Source organism: Brienomyrus brachyistius, chromosome 24 (genome assembly GCF_023856365.1).
Source record: "Brienomyrus brachyistius isolate T26 chromosome 24, BBRACH_0.4, whole genome shotgun sequence".
In the NCBI taxonomy this organism is placed as follows: Eukaryota; Metazoa; Chordata; class Actinopteri; order Osteoglossiformes; family Mormyridae; genus Brienomyrus; species Brienomyrus brachyistius.
In genome coordinates this window covers 1,453,066-1,478,061 of record NC_064556.1, presented here as the reverse complement: position 1 = coordinate 1,478,061, position 24,996 = coordinate 1,453,066, and the positions used below count along the sequence as shown (strand labels likewise).

Sequence of the window (24,996 nt, the reverse complement as noted above, 5' to 3'; positions counted from 1 at the left end):
GGTTGCCTCTAACTAGCTGATTTTGCAGGAAAGGGGAAAGAAAGGAAATGCTGACATCAGCATCCATCCATCCATCCATTTTCCAAACCGCTTATCCTACTGGGTCGCGGGGGGTCCAGAGCCTATCCCGGAGGCAATGGGCACGAGGCAGGGAACAACCCAGGATGGGGGGCCAGCCCATCACAGGGCACACTCACACACCATTCACTCACACATGCACACCTATGGGCAATTTAGCAACTCCAATTAGCCCCAGCATGTTTTTGGACTGTGGGGGGAAACCGGAGTACCCGGAGGAAACCCCACGACGACATGGGGAGAACATGCAAACTCCACACACATGTGACCCAGGCAGAGACTCGAACCCGGGTCCCAGAGATGTGAGGCAACAGTGCTAACCACTGCACCACCATGCCGCCCCCGACCTCAGCGTTTTATTATTATATTATTTTATTATTATACTGCAAATATTAATGTGCCCCCCCCCTCAGCTAGGAACCCTGCTTACTTTTACCTTATGGTCTAACTATAGACTCACAGAGACATGCATGCTAGTGGGCTGGATCACTGTTACCTCTCAGGCTCCTTTGATTTACACCCCACAGGGGGGGTCATTTCAGAAGCAGGTTCTTCCATTTTGGTGGGGATCCAGAGCAGATGATTCCTACAATAATATATGATACAATATCTAACAATCAACACTTTTACGTTGAACTGGACGCTACTAGAATAACAACAACGTCACGCTAGCAGTTAGCGACATTTTTTTTCTTAAGAAAACGCAACAGCCTCAAAACTTTATCTACTTTATTCCCGTAGTGCCAAACGCTCCATGTTAGACGGCGCTGAATTTGAGGTGAACCCAAGTCATTAAAATATAAATATATATTTTATATATATATATATATATATATATAACGTGTTAAATCACTTAACATTCGACTAATTATTCCATACCGCACGTTTACTCCATGCGATTACTTACAGCGTATCGAATTACATATTAAACGTCTAATTATACTGAGACGTATTAAATCCCAGCATGTGTGTTAAACAGGGGCAGATTTAAGGGGCGGTCACCGCACATCAAATTAATAAATAACGAAATATGAATTATTTTATTTTCTAAGCAGAAGCACAGAAAACACCCGGGTCGGTGCGGCCGCCCCCATAAATATAACTGCCCCCCGATTATTTTATTATTACTTGTATCTGCTGACTATAATCTTACCTTGCAATACAAAATATCTTTATATTATTCCCGAGTTTTATTCGTGTTCCTTGCTGACGTGGCGACTCTGGCTTTAAATGTCTTTTACTTTCATTTACAGACGGAATTATCACTTCATTCTGTGGGGGGGGTGTGGGGAGAACCTGCTCTCCGGTAACCGACGGGCTGCACCTAGGGCGGGGCGGAGGAATGTCGCTGGTTAACTTAACAGTGATATAGTGCTTATTTCCTTGACTAGCTTGTCATGTAAATTGTACACTTTTCGGGTGTGATACATAATGTGATTTGTGCACGTGATTGGTGTTATCTCCCGATGTTTGCTATTGCCCTCTAGCTGTAGCACCCAGCTGCATTTATTATTCAATTCAGTTTATTTTTATATAGCGCCTTTCACAGCAAAGTCGTTCTAAAGTGCTTTACCTGGATGTGTTGTGCTTTGTTACAACATCATTATAGAGAGAGATACAGAAGAGGAAAAAGGAAGGAAAGAAATTAAATAAAGAAAACCAGACGACAAGAGAGGAGAGGAACCAAAAACTCCCAAGGAGAAAAAAACCTCTGGGGGTCCAAGGTCAACTGGCTGCCCACCCCCCCCGGACATACTAATGTTACTGAATACAGAAAAGAGTGGACATGCTTGCTAAAGGCTGGGTATAAGCTGTGATTAAGGATCAAGATAAAGTCCATTAATGAGTCTGTTATCCACGCTGGCCTGTGTAGTGGGGGCACTGGATGTTGCCCCCACGATGATACAGTTCGTATGTCGATGTCACCCCTCCATGGGACTGAACCTAGATTCCAGCTCAGATGGTGCCCCCCCCTGGAGGGAGACAGCATGGATGGTCAGAACATGCATTGACACATAAATAGACCAGCATAGTAGATCAAAATGACATGAACAGCAGCACCAGCAGCCATAGTTACAGTGTGTTTGGTTGTGGGTAATAAGCTAAACTGAAGTAATAGGTCTTCAGTCGTGGTTTAAAGACCGAGACCAGATCGGCATCCCGACCACAGGCTGGTAAACCATTCCACAGTGTGGGGGCCCTGTAGCAGAAGGCTTTACCGCCCACGCTCACTTTATTTATACGTGGAACGACAGAAACCTGCATTCTGTGATCTGAGCGGACGGTGCGGCTTGTAACCTAGAAGTAAATCTGTCAGGTAGGCAGGAGCTCGACCTTTAACTGCCTTATATGTAAGTAGGGGAACTTTGAAGTCCTGAACCTTCAATCACAAAATAAATCAGGAGTCTAGTCTACCTCAGTTAATCTATTACAGAGCCAGTTTGGTCTTTATTTGTATTGCACTATACTGATATTAAACCTCATAAATATATACATTTGATGACATAGTAATTCATCTTTAATCAATAAACACGTATGTGACCCTCCAGCACAAAACTGTACACTTGGGTCAAAAATTAGAAATTAGAATTATGGTACCAAATGAAAGAAATGAAAGAAAATATCTAAAAATATGGCCATGCGACTTCCGTACGGTTTTGTGCTGGAGGGTCACATATAGTAGATGTTTAGCTTTAATCACATTGTGAAGCTCTCTGCAATAATAATATAATGATAAGATGCAGTAGTTATACAATTGCTTAATTTAAATTACATGTTTGTCCAGTTAATAACAAAAATGCTCTTTTGTAAAAACACTGCATTTTTCACATGCAAATCCAGTGACTCTTCAGTCTGTTCCGCTTTGCTGGTTCAAAGTGAGGACTGAGTGTGCAGTGATACAGGCGACAGCGCGCACTGCATCTGTCTATATCAGGCAGAGAATCCTCAGGTGGAATCACAGAATGTATCTGGTTTATCAAACAACATGCTAAAATTAACGCAGGGCGATTAAAAACAACACAGACCCCATTAAAACAGGGTCTTTAAATGATGTGCTCATCATGAAGAAACAGGTCAATTATATAACCTAGAACTACTCGCACACATACTTTAAGGTAAAGACGTGTTGTCTATAGTAAGGAGAGCTGTTCAACGTGTAAATTACTTTGGCACAGCGACAGGTGTGAATAGTGAATCGTGATTAAATTCATGTGTTAATGATTTAAGCGTGTTAACGATCTAAATTTCACTGCAGGCTTTTTACATGAACAAAAATAATGTCGAATGTGCGCTATGACAGAATTATGTGGCGCTGGGAGTTTGTCTCTTCTCTCTCACTGTTGGTACGCGAGCCAGATGTGGGTTTTGCTCCGCCCCAAATATCAAAGGCATCGGGTGCATCATCACCAATCCCATGATTCATTGCGGCCCAAGTACATCCTTAGAAGGCAAGTTAGAAACGTTCTTGCTGAGAGCGATAGTGCAGTCTTTGTATTCTTGGTATTCAGATTCCCCCATAAGTATGGAAGTCTAGATGCCATCTCGCTGTTCTGCTTATTGCCACTATGCGTCAGCAGCGCCGCCATCTTGGAGTGATACTGAAGATGTAAACAAGCAACAAACCAGGCATATTTTGGCCATAACATCCTTAATAATAAGCATATTTTCTGATGTAATACCTCACATGGTACCACAAACCTTTTCTAACAAAGCAAGATGCTATTAAACATTGAATTGATTAGCAATAAAAAGTACCTTTTAACAGCAATAAAATCAGTGGATCTCAAAAGGCTAAAACTCAATATAGTTCAAGACAAATATTACCTGAGCAGTTTCTTTTAATGCTGGTTGTCTTAGAAACATTAGACATCAGCTGTTATTTTTTGTAGTTATGAATAGTGTCAAGTGAAGCATATTTTAAATAACATGTTAAGTTTGTTGAATGACAACAATTAAGCATAAATATCATTACCTTCATAACCTCATGGCTATAATTCATTTGTAACATCCAGCACTCAAACATATTCACTTCAGTCCTGATACTTTCTTTGTTATCATCCCTACTGCAGTGTGCAGTACTGGAATAATCAGGACACCATTCGTAGTTATTGCTGTACAAAAAGTCAGTAAATCAGACTGTTTGAAATACATTTTAAACCACAAACTTTGAATAGAGGGGCTCAGTGAATGAGGAGGTGAATCTGTACAGGAGATGTTAAGAAGTTTTTACAATGACAGAATCAGACATTACACATACACCCAGAAGACTGAGGACAGGAGAGACGATGGTCTCTAACAGCTAGGACGTCTGTCTGTGTGTCTTATAAGGTTTGTTTCAGGGAAGAAATGAAGAAAGTTAGAGGCTGCAGATTAATCTGTTTCAGAAAGTGGATAACAGCTTGCATGCGGAGCGACGGACATCAGGCAACATTTCACAAGCATCCTAAACCATCCCAAAATACCACAGATAGAGGGTGAAAATGATAAACAGGCTGAGTGATTCTTAATTTTTTTTTCATCTAATAAGCTAACATTAGCTTATTATCATCAAGTACTGGTTGATGCCGTTTGCAATAAAGTTAGCTGGCTACCAGATATAACAGTAAACAGGCAGCTGTATCACGAAGCAATATTTCTTGTTCAGCCAGATAACTGGTCGGATTTAAGGTAATCTGGGCTAAATAACCTTCTTACACTTATATTTAGTCCAGACTACCTTAAATCTGACAAGCTATCCACCTAAGCAAGAAATCCTGCTCTGTGAAACAGATTGCGCTTCCCGTCTGTCAGTGCCGCTGATATGTGCTCGTGCATAAGGCACCGAGTGCCAGAGGGGCACCAAGACAGTCTAATGATCGTGATAATAATCATAATAAATCACAATGATAAAGTATTTACATTTAAGGTGGCACTGGTTCATGGCTCCGGTAAGCCTCTCTTTCTCATTTTGCCTCACATATTTATCCAAGTCTCTGGGTTTTTTTCAGCAACATTTAACATGTGATGCTCATGTTTTAGGATCTGGGGGATGAAAGACCAATAAAGCAGTTTAAGGCTCATTTACTCTGCTTCGAACCCAAGGTTACCGACTCTCACACATCTGGCCTGACACTCACACTTCCTGACTGTCCGACTCACCCAAGAAATCTTAGGGAAAATATATTTTATTCTATTATAATCGTATAATTAGCTACATAAAAGTGTTGCTGTAGCTTGGAAACCATACAGACTATTTAGAAGGTAATAAAACTGTTACATACATGTAAATGTGTGTGCAGACTCGTCTCAAATTGAAAATGTCAGACCAGCTAGCTGACCAAAGCCGGCAGCCCTGTGAACCTCTGACATATATACAGTGCTCAGCATAAATGAGTACACCCCCTTTGAAAAGTACGAATGTAATCAGTAGCTCAATGAACAAAAGAATAACTTCCAAAATTTTCACAAGGCTGAGTTTTATTGAACACTTGTTTAACTCCATAACATGAAATTAAGGTTAATAATATAACTTAGATCACAAAATCTTCAGTTTTACTCAAATTGGTTGAAGCAAAAATGAATACACCCCGCAACAAAAAGTACTACATCTAGTATTTTGTATGACCGCCGTGATTTTTAAGGACAGCACCAAGTCTTCTAGGCATGGAATGAACAAGTTGGCGACATATTGCAACATCTATCTTTTTCCATCCTTCAAGAATAACCTGTTTCAGAGCCTGGATGCTGGATGGAGAGTGATGCTCAACTTGTCGCTTCAGAATTCCCCACAGGTGTTCGATTGGGTTCAGATCAGGAGACATACTTGGCCATTCAATCACCTTCACCCTGTTCTTCTTCAGAAATGCAACAGTAGCTTTAGATGTGTGTTTTGGATCATTGTCGTGTTGGAAAAGTGCACGACGACCAAGTGCATGGAGAGATGGCAGCATCTTCTCCTTCAGTATAGAGCAGTACATTGTTGAGTTCATGATACCATCAATGAAATGCAGCTCCCCAACACCAGCAGCACTCATGCAGCCCCACATAAGGACACTGCCACCACCATGCTTCACTGTAGGCACCATGCATTTTTCTTTGAAATCCTCACCTTTACGACGCCATACAGTTTTGAAACAAGTAGTTCCAAAAACAGGGATTTTTGTCTCATCACTCCAGAGTATAGAGTCCCAGTAGTCTTCATCTTTTTCCGCATGGGCCCTAGCAAATTCTAGGCGTGCTTTTTTGTGCATGGGCTTCAGGAGAGGCTTCCTTCGTGGACGATACCCATGCATGCCATTCCTCTGCAGTGTGCGCCGTATGGTGTCACGGGAAACGGTCACTCCAGTTTGGCTTTCTACTACTTTAGCTAACTGCAGTGAACTTGCATGGCGATTTTCTTCAACCCTTCTCATCAGCAGACGCTCCTCTCGAGATGTTAACTTCCGTGGACGGCCTGGACGTCGCTGTAAGATCGTTGCACTTCCATCTTTCTTAAATTTTTGGATCACTTTTGCTACAGTATTTTGACTGATAGGTAAAGCTTTGCTGATCTTCTTGTAGCCCTCACCTTTTTTGTGTAAAGAAATGATTGCCTTTCTCAGATTTTGTGACATTTCTCTTCCATGTGGAGCCATTGCTGACAGCATGAAATGGGAAGGGCTTTTCTTTGTTAAGTAATGCCCTTTTATAGTCACCTGTCTGCTGGACACCTCTTAAATGAATCATTAGACTCACCTGTGGTTGAATGCCTGTTAATTAGAATTTTGTAGTCTTAAGTGTGGCTTTTCTCCTAAGACTATAATTGGGGTGTACTCATTTTTGCAACATGGGCTTGAGTGAATTTGTTAGGAAAATCACTTTTTTGTTTTCAACAAATCTTGTTTGCAATCAATGGCCCACATTTGTGAGAGTATTTTGTAATATAGTATCTCATAGAAAATGTTGATTCTGAAAGGAAACTAAAGGTTTTCTGACAAATGTAATGGGGTGTACTCATTTATGCTGAGCACTGTATAAATAAGCGGGAAACCTTTTCCTGCCACTGAATTAGCTTTTCATTCAGGTTCATTTCACTGGTTTGTGTTCAATTTGCTAGAAGAAAAGTAAAGATAGGGGCGGCATGGTGGTGCAGTGGTTAGCGCTGTTGCCTCACACCTCTGGGACCTGGGTTTGAGTCTCTGCCTGGGTCACATGTGTGTGGAGTTTGCATGTTCTCCCCATGTCGTCGTGGGGTTTCCTCCAGGTACTCCGGTTTCCCCCCACAGTCCAAAAACATGCTGAGGCTAATTGGACTTGCTAAATTGCCCGTAGGAGTGCATGTGTGAGTGAATAGTGTGTGAGTGTGCCCTGCGATGGGCTGGCCCCCCATCCTGGGTTGTTCCCTGCCTCATGCCCATTGCTTCCGGGATAGGCTCCGGACCCCCTGTGGGCCAGTAGGATAAGCGGTTTGGAAAATGGCAACAGTGCTAACCACTGCACCACCATGCTGCCCCACTGCATTTATTATTAAATTCAATTTATTTACTATTTATTTACTGAATACAGAAAAGAATGGACATGCTTGCTAAAGGCTGGGTATAAGCTGTGATTAAGGATCAAGACAAAGTCCATTAATTAACCACTGCATCACCATGCCACCCCTGAGTATAGATCCGCTTCCTGATAATTTAATTCTGAACCTCTTATATTTAGTAAAATGTAATTTGTCTCCACCTCGTGGCCTCCCTGAAAAGTACACATTGTTACCGGAAGGACCACCTGTTCTGTGAACTAACGTGTGCAGTGGATGTAAGAAATATGGCAGCTGCTTGATAGAGAGACATTATAACTGACTACAGTCACTGTATATAATGTTAATCTGCAATAGATAATGAATCCAATGGCGGATTGTTAATGGATGTCTGTGTATATTCTTACACGTCCATTATTAATAATAATGCATGTAGATAAAATTAGTGGATTTTGCCAGTCAGGGGTGGGAGGGGGCAATAGATTCAGTATCAATCAATGTATCAATTTCTCTGGATCAGGTACGTGGAGGATGGGTGACCAAACCTTCTACAGTGGGGTGGGGGGGCGTAGCCAAACGTTTTAGAGTGGGGGGGGGGGGGGGTAAGGGTACCTACCTCTTCTGTTCCTTTGGGGGCATAACCAGACCTTCTACAGCGGGGCGGGGGTGTAGCCAGACCTTATACAGCGGGGCGGGGGCGTAGGCAGACCTTATACAGTGGGGCGGGGGCGTAGCCAGACCTTCTACAGTGGGGGGGGGGGCATAGCCAGACCTTCTACAGCGGGGTGGGGGCGTAGCCAGACCTTATACAGCGGGGCGGGGACGTAGGCAGACCTTCTATAGTGGGGCGGGGGCGTAGCCAGACCTTCTACAGCGGGGCGGGGGCGTAGCCAGACCTTCTACAGTGGAGTGGGGGCGTAGGCAGACCTTCTGTAGTGGGGCGGGGGCATAGCCAGACCTTATAAAGTGGGGCGGGGGCGTAGGCAGACCTTATAAAGTGGGGCGGGGGCGTAGGCAGACCTTCTATAGTGGGGCGGGGGCGTAGGCAGACCTTCTATAGTGGGGCGGGGGCGTAGCCAGACCTTATACAGTGGGGCGGGGGCGTAGCCAGACCTTATACAGTGGGGCGGGGGCGTAGCCAGACCTTATACAGTGGGGCGGGGACGTAGGCAGACCTTCTATAGTGGGGCGGGGGCGTAGCCAGACCTTATACAGTGGGGCGGGGGCGTAGGCAGACCTTCTACAGTGGGGCGGGGACGTAGCCAGACCTTATACAGTGGGGCGGGGGCGTAGGCAGACCTTCTACAGTGGGGCGGGGACGTAGGCAGACCTTCTACAGTGGGGCGGGGACGTAGCCAGACCTTATACAGTGGGGCGGGGGCGTAGCCAGACCTTATACAGTGAGGCGGGGGCGTAGGCAGACCTTCTACAGTGGGGCGGGGACGTAGCCAGACCTTATACAGTGGGGTGGGGGTGTAGCCAGACCTTATACAGTGGGGTGGGGGCATAGCCAGACCTTATACAGTGGGGTGGGGGCGTAGCCAGACCTTCTACAGTGGGGCGGGGACGTAGCCAGACCTTATACAGTGGGGCGGGGGCGTAGCCAGACCTTATACACCGGGGTGGGGGCGTAGGCAGACCTTATACAGCAGGGCGGGGGCGTAGCCAGACCTTATACAGTGGGGTGGAGGCGTAGGCAGACCTTATACAGTGGGGCGGGGGCGTAGCCAGACCTTATACAGCGGGGTGGGGGCGTAGGCAGACCTTATACAGTGGGGCGGGGGCGTAGCCAGACCTTATACAGTGGGGTGGGGGCATAGCCAGACCTTCTACAGTGGGGGGGATGTGGCTAGACCTTTTACAGTGGTGGGGGGGGCGGTAAAGGTGCCTGGGCACTTGCCCCCTATGTCCAACCGGGGTGTAATCAGACATCAGACTTTTTACAATAGGGGGGCATAATTATCTAATAAATTAATCTTTAGTAATCACATAAATTAATAATATGTTTTTTTAATTTTAGAATAGAATTAAATAGAATTTTTAAATAGAATTTTAATCCACTGAACCAGAGCAGTAACAGGATATTATATTTTCCAATGTTTTTATATTCTGTTATGTCTCCGGTTAAATGGTTATTATTTACACTGATTTACTCTCATTGTATTAGTAATAAAGTGAATTTATTTAACTTAATCCCCCAGACTGTGGTTTCATTATGTTACTCAGTCATACTTTGGGTGACGCTGAAGCAGGACATTAATAGGACAGAACAGAAAGACTTTATTGTCATTGTAAAGGGAGGAGATACAGTAAACAGGTATAAATATATAAAATGTACATATACAGGGGAGGGGGAAAGCCCCCCCCAATCAGGATTACATTTAGTTACATTTTAGTCAGAGAGAAAAACTTATTTTTGTCAAACATACATTTCAGAGTAAAAAGGATTATAAAGGTTAAAAAGCAGAGATTTGACCTTTTTGCCAGGAGAACCAGCAACAGGTCACAGTAACACTGAGGAGTTTATATTAACCCAAAATCCTGGATAGAGGGACTCAGTGAATGAGGAGGTGAATCTGTACAGGGGGGTCAGTCCATCAGAGGAGACTCTGTAGAAGGACAGAGCACCAGCCCCCCAGTCCAGATACACTCCTACTCTGCAGGAGCCTGAGGGCTGTATGGGTATGTGAGTCTGTTTATTATTGTGCCAGACAGAGTATCTGTCAGGATCACAGCTCAGACTCCATGACTTGTCATTGAATCCAAGCACACAGTCCCTCCCTCCTTTCCTCCCGATCCCTTTATAAGTGACTCCTATCCAGGCTCCAGCTCCACCCCACTCAGCCTCCCAGTAACTGCGGCCAGTCAGACTCTCTCTGCACAGAACTTGGGGCCAGCGATCAAATCTCTCTGGATGATCAGGATATGGCTGCTCTCCCCCCCATGTCACCTTCTTGTTCCCCCCTGACAGAGACAGGCGTCTGTTTGCTGTGTTGGGGTCCAGCGTCAGCTGGCAGGAGTCTGTAGGCAGCAGGAAGAATTATTAATACCGTCAGGCCGCCTGTACTTTATGTTTCTGTACAATATAAAAACAGCGCAGCTTCCCCGAACGAAGCGGGAACTGAAGTTTATGAAACAGCTCAGGAAATGTGGGACGGCGCGCGACGCCGGCGGGAAGAGCCGCCAAAATGCGGCGCGAGCTAAACTAACAGCGTAATTACGGGCGAATAAAATAACAAAGCGGCGAGATTCATCAGACATATTCGGCACAAGTATATTTACCACAAAACGGCACCAGATATTAATACTAAAAGTCAGTGTATTTACTTTAAAGACGATCTTCCTTCTAACCGCTAAAGCCGGGACACAGCGGCCGCATTGCTGCTCTGTCTTTCTACAGTGAGTTTACCTTTGAAAATGGACATCAAATATCAGCAATATTATTATATATTTAAAGTGATATTTAATAAAAGTTTGGACCTGGATTCTGATACAAACGCCTCCGAAGACGATTCCGGGGACGGTTGCGCTGCATGAGGATCCAGTATTTGCAGCGATTGTCTGACATGGTCTTTAGTCACAGCGAAGCCGGTCTGAATGCATTTCACACGCGTCGGCTTATTTCCGGGAATCATGCGTATGGCGTTTAATTAGTGCCAAAACTCGCGCGCGTATGTGCTCGCGAGCTGAAAACCCATCCTCTCCACGCGCTCGCGCTCGTTGGACCCTATCTACGCACTCGCGTCTGCACAGCACTCGCTCGCTCCACAGGATGAATGTTGACACTTTGGAGACGGGAACAGTGGCTAATGTCTCCGTTCCTTTGATTGGTTTTTTGAATATTGACTACGATTGGCTATTTGCTTTGGTAGAAGATGAAGGTATCCGGTCAGTGACACATAATCAAGCAATTCTGCTACGGTACATTTGTAATTAATAACAGTAATTAATAACTGTTAGACAGAAAGTGATCATGAAAATCCAAGGGGTGTACATTATCCCCCAGAGTCCACTGATGAAAGCACACTCCATAGGCTGTCCCATTTTGTTTGAGCTATTGCCCCAGTGGCATGTGATATGGATACAATGTATTAATTAATAACTGTTACAGAGAAAGTTATTCTGAAAATGTAAGGGGGGTGCATTGTCCCCCAGGTTCCTGATCAATGCACACTTTATATAGGACATGTCTGTCTCATTTGGTTTTAGAGCTATTAACCCCTTAGTGTGTTGCCCCATTGCACTTTAAGTGGATGCAATATAATAATTAATAACTATTACAGACAAAAATAATCTGAAAATGTAAGGGATGTGCATTGTCCCCTGGGTTCCCCTTATCAAAGCACACTTCGCTAGATGTGCCCGTCTTGTCTAGTTTTAAAGTTATTAACCCATTCATGTACTATCCCATTGCACATTATACGTGTTACGTGCCGTAAGTACTTTGGGAAGGTGTACAGGACACTTCAGTCTTCTGCCCCATGCTCCACTCTCGAGCTCTTGCTGTGTTGGTTTGCTTTTATTATGATTGACTTTTCTGTATGACTATTTGGTTTTCTGCTTCGCCCCTTTTTGTACCTTTCCCTGTTGTTTGTCTTCTAGTTTTAAATTCTTTCTTGGCTCCTGACTACTCTCGTTACCTCGCCCCTTCGGTTACCGTGTTTCGGCCTGCGTGTTTTCTGTACATGTCTGTTAGGTGCGTAAAGAGTGACTGCCTTTTTGTTTATGCGTACGTGGTGTTTACTGTGGTTTTGGTTAGGGACTAAGATACAGTCTTTGTCATTTCGTTTTCTCTTGTTTTCATTACCGTTAGAGTTAGCTTAGTTTGGGACGTGTCTGTTAGCTGTTTTGGTTGTTGTTTTAGGTTGGGTCACTCCCGGAGTTTGTTGCATCTCGTGTTTGTAAACGTGTATGAATAAATTAAGAAAATACAAAAAAGATGTTTCCTTTTCCCATCCCTTGGTTATCTCGTCTTCCCCTCTCGTTTTCCCTTACCTTTCCATCGGTCCTCAACCCTAGCCTGGGATTCGTAACATATGGATACATTCGGATATTCAAAAATTAATTAGAAATCGTACGTAAAGCAGTATGGGAAACAAAGGGGTGTGCAACAGTCGCCATGAGCCCAAAACGCTAAACCACCGTATCATTACAGTTGAATGAACATATAATATTAGCTATTAACACGATTTTGTTAATCACGTTATAAATCACGAAATGGTTTGGAGCGCAAAAATATTCGTTGTGAATCGATGTCTGTGTACTAGACATCACGATTCTGTCATTAAAACGCCCCACACCTTACTTCCGTTAAAAGTTATTAAAGCCATAAAATCGAATATGAGGACCGCGGTCACTGACCTTCATCTTCTACCAAAGCAAATAGCCAATCGTAGTCAATATTATAAAAAAAGGAACAGAGACATTAGCCACTGTTCCCGCCTCCAAAGTGTCAAAATTCATCCTGTGGAGCGAGCGAGTGCTGTGCAAACGTGAGCGCGTAGAGAGAATGGGGTTTCAGCTCGCGAGCGCACACGCGTGCGTGGTTTTTATGCGCGTGAGTTTTGGCACTAATTAAACGCCATACATTCCATACAGTATACACTGATCCTGGAGAAACACTGCAATGTCAAGTGGGGCGGAATAGAGGTGCCGCGCAAAGTCGGAAAACTAATGATAATACCATCTACAAACCATCAACAAAAGCGGATTAAACTACACAGATCGTACATCATGAACAACAGAAAAGATATCTCACTAATTGGGAAAAACAGAATTGATTGTTTTTCAGATGAATGCAATACGCTCCCGTAGAGAACCGCGTACTGCGCAGTGTGGTGCAGCTGCCGCGAGGAGTGAGCCCCGCATCTTGCGCAGGCACGTGGCCGCTCTCATCCGTTAACATGGGTGTCGAAAAGAAATTATATTTTCTGCAGCACATCCAGTGTGTCCCGGGCGCAAATTTCTTTTAGCACTGTGGTTCAGGAAACCTTATTAATATTCATAAGTGAAGCCCTACATGACCGACTGGTTCATTAATATTTATGAGAGGAGCACTACCTGATTGGTCAGTTAACAGCGACAATGCGCTGCCTGTTTTTTCCTAAGGCAGGGCTGCCCAAATCCAGTCCTGGGGGGCCGGAGCCCAATGTAGCTTAGTTATTTCCCTGTTCCACCATAAAGGATGCAGCTCAAGAGCTGTGTGGTAATTAGCACAAGGAGTTGAATCAGGTGTGTTAAATGATGGGAAACCCAAAAATGGGCAGGGCTCTGGCCCCCCAGGACTGGAGTTGGGCACCTCTGGTCTAAGGCATTCACTGGCTAATCAGCAATACTCTCTCATGAATATTAAGGAGTGTTCCACCCTCTAAAAATGTAAATTCGCATCTCACACTGGAGGAGAGAGTCATTGCCTATGGGTGCTGTCTTAGGACAATACTAACGAATCTCACACAGCAAACACACACACTCACAGCATGTGCAAGAAGAACAAATGCAAAGGATTCATTTTTGTGAAATTAAAGATGTACAACAACATCAGAATATATTTGAACAATATTACGCTCCCACACAAGCACAAATATGAAAGGAGCAGTTATAAAGTACTTGTAAAAAACATTTTTTTTACGTAAAAATGAATTAATAGTGTTTTTGGTGATGATTTTGATGTTTTATTTCTCATTTGGATGTTTGTCTAAAATGACACAGAAACTCAAACATCCATCTACACAGTGCAGAAAACACACTCATCACAACAACTGTGTGACTACAACCATAACACTCATCACAACAACTGTGTGAATACAACCATAACACTCATCACAACAACTGTGTGAATACAACCATAACATAGTATTAATGGTATGATTAATAAAAACCTGCAAACACACTTACATTTCTGAAAGCCTGGTCTGGTCCTGCACTCTCCACCGTGATCCACACTACAGGAGAAGCAGAATGACATAGTACTGCTGTATCCATTTATTTATTGGTGCCTCTTCTTCACATACATGCATAAGTATCTGTAGCGTGTCAGACACACACTCTGTACTCACTTCAGCTTCTCCAGTTTGCAGCTGGGATCCTCCAGTACAGCAGAGAGCAGCTTCACTCCTGAGTCTCCTGGGTGGTTGTAGCTCAGGTCCAGCTCTCTCAGGTGTGAGGGATTTGACCTCAGAGCTGAAGCCAGGGAAGAACAGCCTTCTTCTGTGACTCTACAGCCTGATAGCCTGCAGAGAGACAGACAAAAACTCTTAGATAAATAAGATCACCTCACCAATACAAGTATTACTTTCAAGTAAATGTGAGTATTTTCATACAATGTGAGTCATTTCAACATTTACAGTTAAAAGTGACGTCAGTGACCCCAGTTTAGGATGGAATACCCAGTAAAACTGATCTCCAGTTTACAGTGTGGAATATCCAGTAATACAGACCTCAGTATGTCCAGTTTACAGTGTGGTTGTCCACAGTAATACTGACCTCAGTATCTCCAGTTTACAGTGTGGAATACCCAGTAATACAGACGTCAGTATCTCTAGTTTACAGTGTGTAATACCCAGTAATACTGACCTCAGTATCTCCATTGTACAGTGTGAATCCCCCAGTCCAGCAGAGAGCAGCTTCACTCCTGAATCCTGCAGATCATTGTCACTCAGGTCCAGCTCTCTCAGGGTTGAGGAGTTTGATCTGAGAGCTGAAGCCAGAACCTCACAGCATTTCTCTGTGAGTTCACACCGGTCCACCCTTAGGAAAAAAAACACTTATAAAACCACCTTTTGTATTGGTGCTCTGTACGTGAGCCATCACTGCCATCACAGAAGAGTTTTTGTAAAACAATGAATTTATTATACAGTATATAAAAATCATATTTAAGTTCTAAGCTGCAACATAACTGTCACTTTCCTTTGTCTATTAATTCAGCTGACCAACACAAACCATGTGCTAAGAACGACTGGCTTCCTGCTTTACTGCTTAATTATTTCTAAGGTGGTTTACAGCTGATTAGTTTGCGGGATTTAAGGAGGCAGGAGAAGAACAAAGAATCTGTTTGTGTTTGATTATTATGTTGCAGTTTAAGTGCATTATGGGTCATCCTGCCAAACGTCTTTTTGGGAAACACATTTTCTGTAACAGGGTAATTATTGTTAACTAAAATACAATTGAAAAATTAGAAAACATTTTCATAAAAAATACTATTTAGCTAAAGTACTGGTATGTTTGTCTTTAATTACCATCAATCCCTGGAACAGCAATGGTCAGCTCTCAGCCTTAAAAGTATAGCGTAAGATCAGTGGGTAACGCTTGAGAGAGGTTATCCATGACAATATGGTGTTAGATCAGGGGGTAACACTTGAGGGAGGTTTTCCATGACAGTATGGTGTTAGATCAGTGGGTAACGTTTGAGGGAGGTTATCCATGACAGTATGGTATTAGATCAGGGGGTAATGCTTGAGGGAGGTTATCCATGACAGTATGGTGTTAGATCAGTGGGTAACGCTTGAGGGAGGTTATCCATGACAGTATGGTGTTAGATAAGTGGGTAACGCTTGAGGGAGGTTATCCATGACAGTATGGTATTAGATCAGGGGGTAACGCTTGAGGGAGGTTATCCATGACAGTATGGTGTTAGATCAGTGGGTAACGTTTGGGGGAGGTTATCCATGACAGTATGGTAAGTTGGTTGACAACGTCATGGTAACTGATGGTGTTTATAAGGGCACCAGAGCACCCAGGCCGCGGCTCCGTGGTCGACTACGTCATGGTAACTGATGGGACTGGCACTTGGTCACTTTTAATATCCGTTCTTAAATGTTTCATGTTCTTTTTATTATGTTCATTTTCACATGTATTCCTACACTTTTACTTTGTCTATTTTTACATTTTGCACTTTGTTTCTTATATTTTCTGTAAAGCACTTTGAATGACCTTGATGTATGAACATGTGCTAGACAAAGAAACTTGACTTGAACTGAAATTAAATGTTCACTCTCTACTCACTTCAGTTTCTCCAGTTTACAGCTGGGATCCTCCAGTACAGCAGAGAGCAGCTTCACTCCTGAGTCTCCTGGGTGATTGTAGCTCAGGTCCAGCTCTCTCAGGTGTGAGGGGTTTGACCTCAGAGCTGAAGCCAGGGAAGAACAGCCTTCTTCTGTGACTCTACAGAATGACAGCCTGCAGAGAGACAGACAAAAACTCTCAGATAAATAAGATTACCTCATGATTACAAGTATTACTTTCAAGTAAATGTGAGTATTTTCATGCAATGTGAGTCATTTCAACATTTACAGTTAAAAGTGTGGAATACCCAGTAATACTGACCTCAGTATCTCCAGTTTACAGCTGGGATCCTCCAGTCCAGCAGAGAGCAGCTTCACTCCTGAATCCTGCAGGTCATTGTCACTCAGGTCCAGCTCTCTCAGGTGTGAGGAGTTTGACCTCAGAGCTGCAGCCAGCACCTCACAGCATTTCTCTGTGAGATTACAGTTGTCCAACCTGGAAAATAAACCATTTTAAGACACAATTTACACATAGTTAATGGTATTATTATTATTATTATTATTATTATTAACGATGCATGTGAAAATTATATATGACATTTTCCGTAACATATTCAGACCAATGAAACAGCTTCCACTGCAGTCATTAGCCATCTTTCTGCCAGGTGTCCCCAAAGTAGGGCTGGGTACCGACCAAAATGCTCTGATCCTATCAAGGATCGAAAATTCTCTTTCGGTACCAAATTCCGAATAGCCAAACACTTATCTCAGCGTCTGTGAGCCAATAAGCATGCAGCATACTTGTGTGAAGATCTAAAGTCGCTGCTGATTGGCTGTCTAATGTAAAGTCACACAAACACGTTATAGAGCAGTAATGTACATCCAGAGACAAACCTGGGAAGCGGTTCGCATGTATGTTGTTTTTGTTTGTCACATAATGTAAATAATGCCTAAGAATCAAAAGTGTGGCTTCACATGTTTCCAAACTGTTACCATTTAGTCGCATTTGTGACCATTATTGGAGACATTTTATGAGCCCCTGTACCTGACATTTTATTTTAGTCGCCCCTGCACCTGTGTCCTCATTCATGTCCGAATATGCCACCATATAGCGGCTGGCCATGCCGTGGTATATCATGTGAAACACCCGGGGAGAGCGAAAATTGGGGTGTGTGTGTGTATGCATGTGTCTGTATGCACGTGTGTGTATGCATGTGTGTGTGTGTGATATCGAGATCATCGGAACTCGGTCCAGCTGCCGGTCCCCGGAGGCACTACTGAGGAGGCGCTTACATGGATGATTTGATTATTGTCTGACCACAAGCACCGGCACTAACATGGAAGTTACGCGGAAATGCAGAGAGACAGAGCGCATGGAAGTATTTTTGAACCGCAACAAGACTGAATACGTTTTCGCTGCATCTCCATATATTGCTGCATGTACCGCGTGTGGAATCCCTGTGTTACTAGGTGTGTAATTAGTTCAATATATTTAAGTGAGTTTCTGTGAGTGTCTCCCGAGTTCGGTTATTGACGTTAGTTCGATGTGTTGCTCCATGATCCTGCATGTGTTCTCCCCGAATAAAACCCTCGTTTCTCTCACTCCTGCTTCTCTTTCCCTGCTCTGTGCCTTCGATCTAAGACAGCTGGCCAGATATATTTGTGAATTATAAACACGTCCCGGGCAATATAAGTAAAATATAAATAAATGCCCCAATATGATCGCAATCGATCCCCCAATAACTAAACAATAACTAACAAAACGACTTGTTCAAATGAAAGATTTGTCCTATAATGTTTAATGTATTTTTGTAATCCAGCGCCCCTACAGCCATTGGTATTAAGGGTCTTAGCCAAGGGCCCTGTAATGACATCACTGCCCGGCCAGGAGATCTGAACCAGTGACCTCCACTCAAGGGCACAGAGTCCGAACCCGCAGAGTCACGTACCACACCCAGTATTTACAGAAATACTTCCTCCAGTATCCAACACTGAAAATAATTTCTGAGTGTTTTTCCCAGTATTAAGGCAAACTGGAACTTTCTGTAAAATTCTGCCTCGTGGTTGTTTGTCACACAAAGGATGGTCACGGAAAACCTGTATTTTAATGACATCACTACCTTCAGTCAATATAAAATCTGGGTTCCAAAAAATCCAGCCTGGTTATTAATCCAAGAGGGGAAATAAGTGACATATTTATACAGATTCATTGTATATTTAAAACGATGTTAGTCTATTACTGCCTGACTAGCTGTCGTCGCATCCTCAGCTAGGAGCAGCTGAGGCCAGCAGAGGGCGCCAGTGAGCAGTCAGAGACAGCAGTCTTCTGGAAGCTCCCAGCTCTGGGCTCCATCACATGGACACACCTGCTGACAGTAACACTCACATACCATTCCTGTGGGGCTGGTGTGTGACTCAGCAGGCTAAGCCTCTGTGCCTGCGATTGGAGGATCACTGGTTAGACACTCAGCAGAACAGTCACATGTCTGTGGGCCTGGATGTCAGCTGACCCTGTGCTGTGACCCCTAAGCTTGGTCTCACCTGTAAATGTGTCTGTGTCTCTCATGGAGAGTGAGAAGAGATGCATTCCAATGTACCTCTACTTGTGCAAATAAAGGATCATTTCACTCATAACCCCCTCAGACAAGGACCCCCTTTGTTTCTATAGCAGGTTAGGATGCACACAGGGTTGTCATGGAAATGACACTTTTGTGTTTTTACTACATCACTACCCTCAGTCATTATAAAATCTGGGTTCCAGATTATCAAAAAACAATCCAGCCCAGGAATTAATCCATAAGAAGGAATAAATTGAATATTTTAAATATTTTAACAAAGTTAATCTGTTCCTGCCAGACAAGATACTGTTTCACATCCTGACTTACAGAGCTCTCCTAGATGTCTTGACCACAGGCAGCAGCCTCCAATGCTCCTTATCTGATCTGATGAATTTCTTCAGATCAAACACATCCAGCTCCTTATCTGACATCAGCATCACAAAGGCCAGAGCCGAGTACTGTGCAGGTGAGAGGTCTTCTGCTGAAAGACGTCCTGAATTCAGGTATCTTTGTACTTCCTCTACTAGAGAGTTGTCACCCAGCTCATTAAGACAGTGGAAGAGGTTGATGGTCCTTTCTGGAGATAAATTCTCCTGTATTTTCTCCTTGATGTATTGAGCTGTTTCTGTAATGTTATGTGAGCTGGTTCTTGTCTGTCCCAGTAGGCATTTTAAGGATGTTATTAAAGTCTTATGTGAGCTGGTTTCTGTCTGTCCCAGTAGTCTTTGTAACAGAGTCTTACTGGAGTCTGTTGAGAGGCCCAGGAGGAAGCGGAGGTAGAGGTCCAAGTGTCCATTCTTGCTCTTTAATGCCTGATCCACTGCAGTCTTCAGCAGGTCAGCTGATGAGTTTGACAGAAACGCATAAAAAGCAGCGAGATACTCCTGGACGCTCAGATGCACAAAGCAGTACACCTTCTCCTGGTACAGCCCATATTCCTCTTTAAAGATGTCTGTACACAATCCAGAGTAAACTGAAGCTTCAGTGACATCAAGGTCATTCTCTATCAGATTTTGCTCATAAAATATGAGATTGCCTTTCTCAAGGTTGTCAAAAGCCAGCTTACCAAGTTTTAACAGGGATTTCTTACTAGATTCAAAGCAGTTATTAAGCTTGGTTTCACTTTTTTTCATGTACTTGTCATTTTTTAAACTTGTCTGAAAGATCAGGAAGTGTGTGTACATTTCAGTCAGAGTGCTTGGAATTTCTCCCCTGTCAGTTTCAGTAAAAAGCTTCTCAAGTACAGTGGCTGAAATCCAGCAGAACACAGGTATGTGGCACATGATGAAGAGGCTCCTTGATGATTTCACATGTGTGATAATCCTGCTGGACAGGCTCTGATCACTGAATCTCCTCCTGAAATATTCCTCCTTCTGGGCATCACTGAACCCTCGTATCTCTGTCACCCGGTGGACACACTCAGGAGGTATCTGATTGGCTGCTGCTGGCCGGGAGGTTATCCAGAGGAGAGCGGATGGGAGCAGATTCCCCTTAATGAGGTTATTCAACAGCACATCCAGTGACGTTTTCTTTCTTGCATCAAAACAGCTCTCATTGTTCTGAAAATCTAGAGACAGGCGACACTCATCCAGACCATCAAAGATGAATAAGACTTTGTACCTAAAAAGCTCAGAAGATTCAACTGATTTGAGATCAGGGACAAAGTGTTGAAGCAGTTCAATCAGACTGTATTCCTTCTTAATCAAATTCAGGTCCCGGAAAGGAAGAGCAAATATGAAGTGAACATCCTGGTTTGCTTTTCCTTCTGCCCAGTCAAGAATAAATTTCTGCACAGAGACTGTTTTCCCGATACCTGCCACCCCTTTACTGAGTACAGTTCTGATAGGTGTCTCACGCCCCCATAAGGGTTCAAATATATCATTGCACTTGACTGTAGAATCTTCTGCTCGCCTTTTCTTGGATGCTGTTTCAATCTGTCTCACTTCATGTTCATCATTGACTCCTCCAGTCCCACCTTCAGTTATGTAGAGTTCTGTGTAAATCTCACTGAGGAGTGTTGGCTGTCCTTCTTTAGCTTTCCCTTCAAACAAACGCTCAAATTTCTGCTTCAGGCTCCCTTTGATTCCGCGCTGACATTGTGACAGAAGACGCCCTGAAATGAAATGAGAGGGAAATAAACAGACTTTTCAAAAAACAATTTTTTTTACTCATACAAGCAAAACTGAATCATCCATCCCATCCATTTTCCAAACCGCTTATCCTATTGGGTCGCGGGGGGTCCGGAGCCTATCCCGGAATCAATGGGCACGAGGCAGGAAACAACCCAGGATGGGGGGCCAGCCCATCGCAGGGCACACTCACACACCATTCACTCACACATGCACACCTACGGGCAATTCAGCAACTCCAATTAGCCTCAGCATGTTTTTGCACTGTGGGGGGAAACCGGAGTACCCGGAGGAAACCCCACGACGACACGGGGAGAACATGCAAACTCCGCACACATGTGACCCAGGCGGAGACTCGAACCCGGGTCCCAGAGGTGTGAGGCGACAGTGCTAACCACTGCACCACCATGCCGCCCCAAACTGAATCATATTAAATTAAATGATAAACTGAAATGTAATGCATGTTTTTTAAAATACCATTTTTCTGAGACCAAACAAACACACACAGAATGAGATTCAGCTCTTACTCTTCTCCAGTCTGTCAGCGAGATCATTTTGCTCCATGGTCCTCAGGATGTACAGTGTGATATTCAGAGCTCCATCTCTACCACAGGTCTTCTGCATCTGACCATCATTGTCCAGGCCATTGTCCTCCTCCAGTTGAGGCTCAGAGCACTCTGGGTAATTCTGATCTAGGTACCTCGTGATCTTCTTCAGCTCGTCCTTCAGGAACTTAACAGCATTTTCCTCTAGTGACTAAATGCACAGTCACAGTTAATTATTGCTACTTGAACTAAACCATTTCATAGTTTTATTTAGTGACTCATAGGGTTGAATATCTTTTCATTAACATTATTAGTTTCTTACTGTACAGCTGTATAAAATATAAACCAATTGACACAACACTTCAGAAAATATATATCAGCCATAAATGCAAACCTTCAATATGGAAGAGAAACCCGGTTTCTCCTGTAGATCTGATCTGCATTCTTCCATTTGGTCTCTGTCAAAAAGGCAGAAATATAAAGACCTCAAATCATCTACAAAAATGTAACAGAAGGTCTGTAACGGTCCCCATTAAAAGTGCTCTTGCTGCTGACAGAATAACCTAGTGGTGGATTTTAATGTGTAAAGGTGTAAGACACCTTTTTAAGCTTTATTCATTAGGGCGGCTTCAGAACATCAATCTTCTCATAACAGCAGAAGAGAACCAGTGACATCCTGCTCCACCACAGAGACACAGCAGGCAGGACAGACAGTCTGATATGCTGCCCTTTGTACTCAGTGGGTTTTAGGGAGATTAACTTGATTTCAAACAGATTTCGGCTTGATTAGCAGAACTAACTAACAGCATTTCATTCACCATCCTCAGTCAGCAAACTGAGTAAATAGCCTGAGAATTTATGATGGTCTTTGACAGGAAGCTCAATATCGGCATTTTCACAAACACATTTTGACAGTGAGCCTGTCAACAACATCCTTTATTTTCTGTTCATGCTTAAATTGTCGATGCAGGATAAAGTATTATCTCCTCCATTGAATTAAAAACTCTCAAGTAAGTGATTACAGTACCATTTTTGGGTTTGCCCAGGATTTTAATGACTAATTGCAGTAATTACATCTAAATTAGAAAGAAATGCTGTACATTTGGATCGACAAATAAAATCAAATTGGCACAACTAAAATTAGTTAATACAGTCAACGACGGATATATTTTATGGATATAAAATTATACAGTTATGCCAACACCAGGTGTAACTGTCATACATAAACTAAACTGAATACAGAGAACTAAACTGAGAAAATGATAAACCGATACCACTGCAGTAGTATTCAGTTTATCATCTTATTCAGCCAATTAGCAAATTTATGTAAATTGGGTATAATATAATCACAGTGCTCTATTTGGTTGTCTGAGCTAATTGGTGCATGCCGTCTGGCTCCCCGCCTTCAGTACTGCAGTACTCTTTTTGGTTGCCTGAGCTAATTGGTGCATGCCGACCGGCTCCCCGCCTTCAGTACTCTTTTTGGTTGCCTGAGCTAATTGCTGCGTGCCGACCGGCTCCCCGCCTTCAGTACTGCAGTACTCTTTTTGGTTGCCTGAGCTAATTGCAATGCAATTTTATTTATATAGCGCATTATCACAACATTACATTGTCTCAATGCGCTTTACATTTCTGCCACATAAAGACCCCCCAGTGAGTAAGCCAAAGGCAACGGTGGCAAGGAAAAACTCCCTAAGAGGAAGAAACCTTGGGAGGAACCAGACCCAAAGGGGGGGCCCATCCTCCAGGGGCCAGCAGAAAAATCAAACAAAACAAGAATTATATAGTTTAAGCTAATATGCAGGGGAGGAAGGAGAGGCATCCGTGAGCCAAGGGCAGGCAGGCTGGAGGGTAGTTGCTGGAAGTGGAGGTAGTGGTCTTGCAGGCAGCAGAAGCATAAATTCCTCGATGTTATGGTTCTCCGGGCAGCACACCCCAGAAGGGGTGGGGGAGGAAGTAAGAAAATAGTGTGTTAGCCAGAGTTGAGGAAACTAGAGGCGGTGCAAGCAAAGTGATTGAGTGCAATATTCATCTAGGCTCCGGCAGATCTGGCTATAGCAGCATGAGAAAGAGGGAGAGACAGGCGGGAACACAGGCATGGGGACTCCCTGAACATCAACACTCTAGTGAAAGGCTAGAGCGACAGCACTGACGCATCAGTTTATCCAAAGCCAAGGGCACCGATCCCCACCCAGCTCTTCACCTCATACTGTTAGTCTAACTGGGAGTGAGCAACCAGCTGGAACTAGAACTAGGTTTCCTATACGCTAAACTATACAAGTGCGTTTTTAATCTAGACTTGAATAGCGAGAGTGTGCCTGAATCCCGCACATCCCCCGGGAGACCATTCCACAGCTGCGGAGCTCTGTAAGAGAATGCTCTGCAGCCTGCCGTAGTCCTGTCTACTCTAGGAACTAACAGATATCCTGCTCCTTGTGATCGAAGCAGGCGAGAAGGGTTGTAAGGGACCAGAAGATCATTAAGATATTGTGGTGCAAGGCCATTCAGAGCTTTGTAGGTTAATAGCAGTATTTTGTAGTCAATCCTAGATTTCACTGGTAGCCAGTGCAGGGAGGACAGTATAGGGCTAATGTGATCAAATTTTTTAGTTTTTGTGAGAACTCTGGCTGCTGCATTTTGTACTAACTGAAGTTTATGTAAGGATCCAGATGGACAACCCGAAAGGAGGGCATTACAGTAGTCCAACCTGGAAGTTATAAAGGCATGTATTAGTTTCTCTGCATCTTGAAAGGAAAGCATCTTCCGAAGCTTGGCTATGTTCCGTAGATGGTAAAATGCTGTACTGGTAATGCTATTTATGTGAGCACTGAAGCAGAGGTCGGAGTCTACCAGGACACCAAGATCTCTGACCACTGTTTTAAACTGAGTAGGGAGGCCGCTAGGGTTGGGGTTTACAAACTTATTACGAGCATCCTTAGGACCGAGTAAAAGAACCTCAGTTTTTTCTGTATTTAACATGAGGAAATTCCTTGCCATCCAACAACGAATGTCTAGCAGACAGTCGGCTAAAGAAGAGAGCTGGGATGCGTCGCTAGGTTTGACAGATAGATACAGTTGCGTATCATCAGCATAACAATGAAAATTAATGCCGTAGTTTCTAATAATGTTACCAAGTGGTAGCATATATAGATTGAACAGTAGTGGGCCCAACACTGATCCCTGTGGGACACCATATCT

The 24,996-nt window shown here is 43.6% G+C and overlaps 1 protein-coding gene and 2 long non-coding RNA genes across 4 annotated transcripts in view; 2 read left to right on the top strand and 1 right to left on the bottom strand.

Moving 5' to 3' along the window:
* LOC125720005 (uncharacterized) overlaps positions 1-24,996 on the top strand; it is an 89,732-nt gene that overhangs the window by 23,458 nt on the left and 41,278 nt on the right. For both annotated transcript variants that reach the window (XR_007385320.1, XR_007385321.1), the window contains one exon: positions 16,224-16,989. This is a non-coding gene — a long non-coding RNA (uncharacterized LOC125720005). The remainder of the gene's footprint in view (positions 1-16,223; positions 16,990-24,996) is intronic.
* Positions 9,828-24,996, bottom strand: part of LOC125719995 (NACHT, LRR and PYD domains-containing protein 12-like) — a 263,868-nt gene continuing 248,699 nt past the window's right edge. The window contains exons 22-27 of the mRNA XM_048994927.1: positions 16,889-17,005; positions 16,568-16,741; positions 15,140-15,313; positions 14,623-14,796; positions 14,462-14,508; positions 9,828-10,588 (exon numbers count right to left, since the gene is read on the bottom strand). Coding sequence (XP_048850884.1) covers positions 10,071-10,588; positions 14,462-14,508; positions 14,623-14,796; positions 15,140-15,313; positions 16,568-16,741; positions 16,889-17,005 — 1,204 coding nt within the window. The 3' untranslated portion in view covers positions 9,828-10,070. The remainder of the gene's footprint in view (positions 10,589-14,461; positions 14,509-14,622; positions 14,797-15,139; positions 15,314-16,567; positions 16,742-16,888; positions 17,006-24,996) is intronic.
* The window catches only part of LOC125720006 (uncharacterized), a 36,476-nt gene continuing 30,884 nt past the window's right edge, over positions 19,405-24,996 (top strand). Inside the window, exon 1 of the long non-coding RNA XR_007385322.1 lies at positions 19,405-19,960. This is a non-coding gene — a long non-coding RNA (uncharacterized LOC125720006). The remainder of the gene's footprint in view (positions 19,961-24,996) is intronic.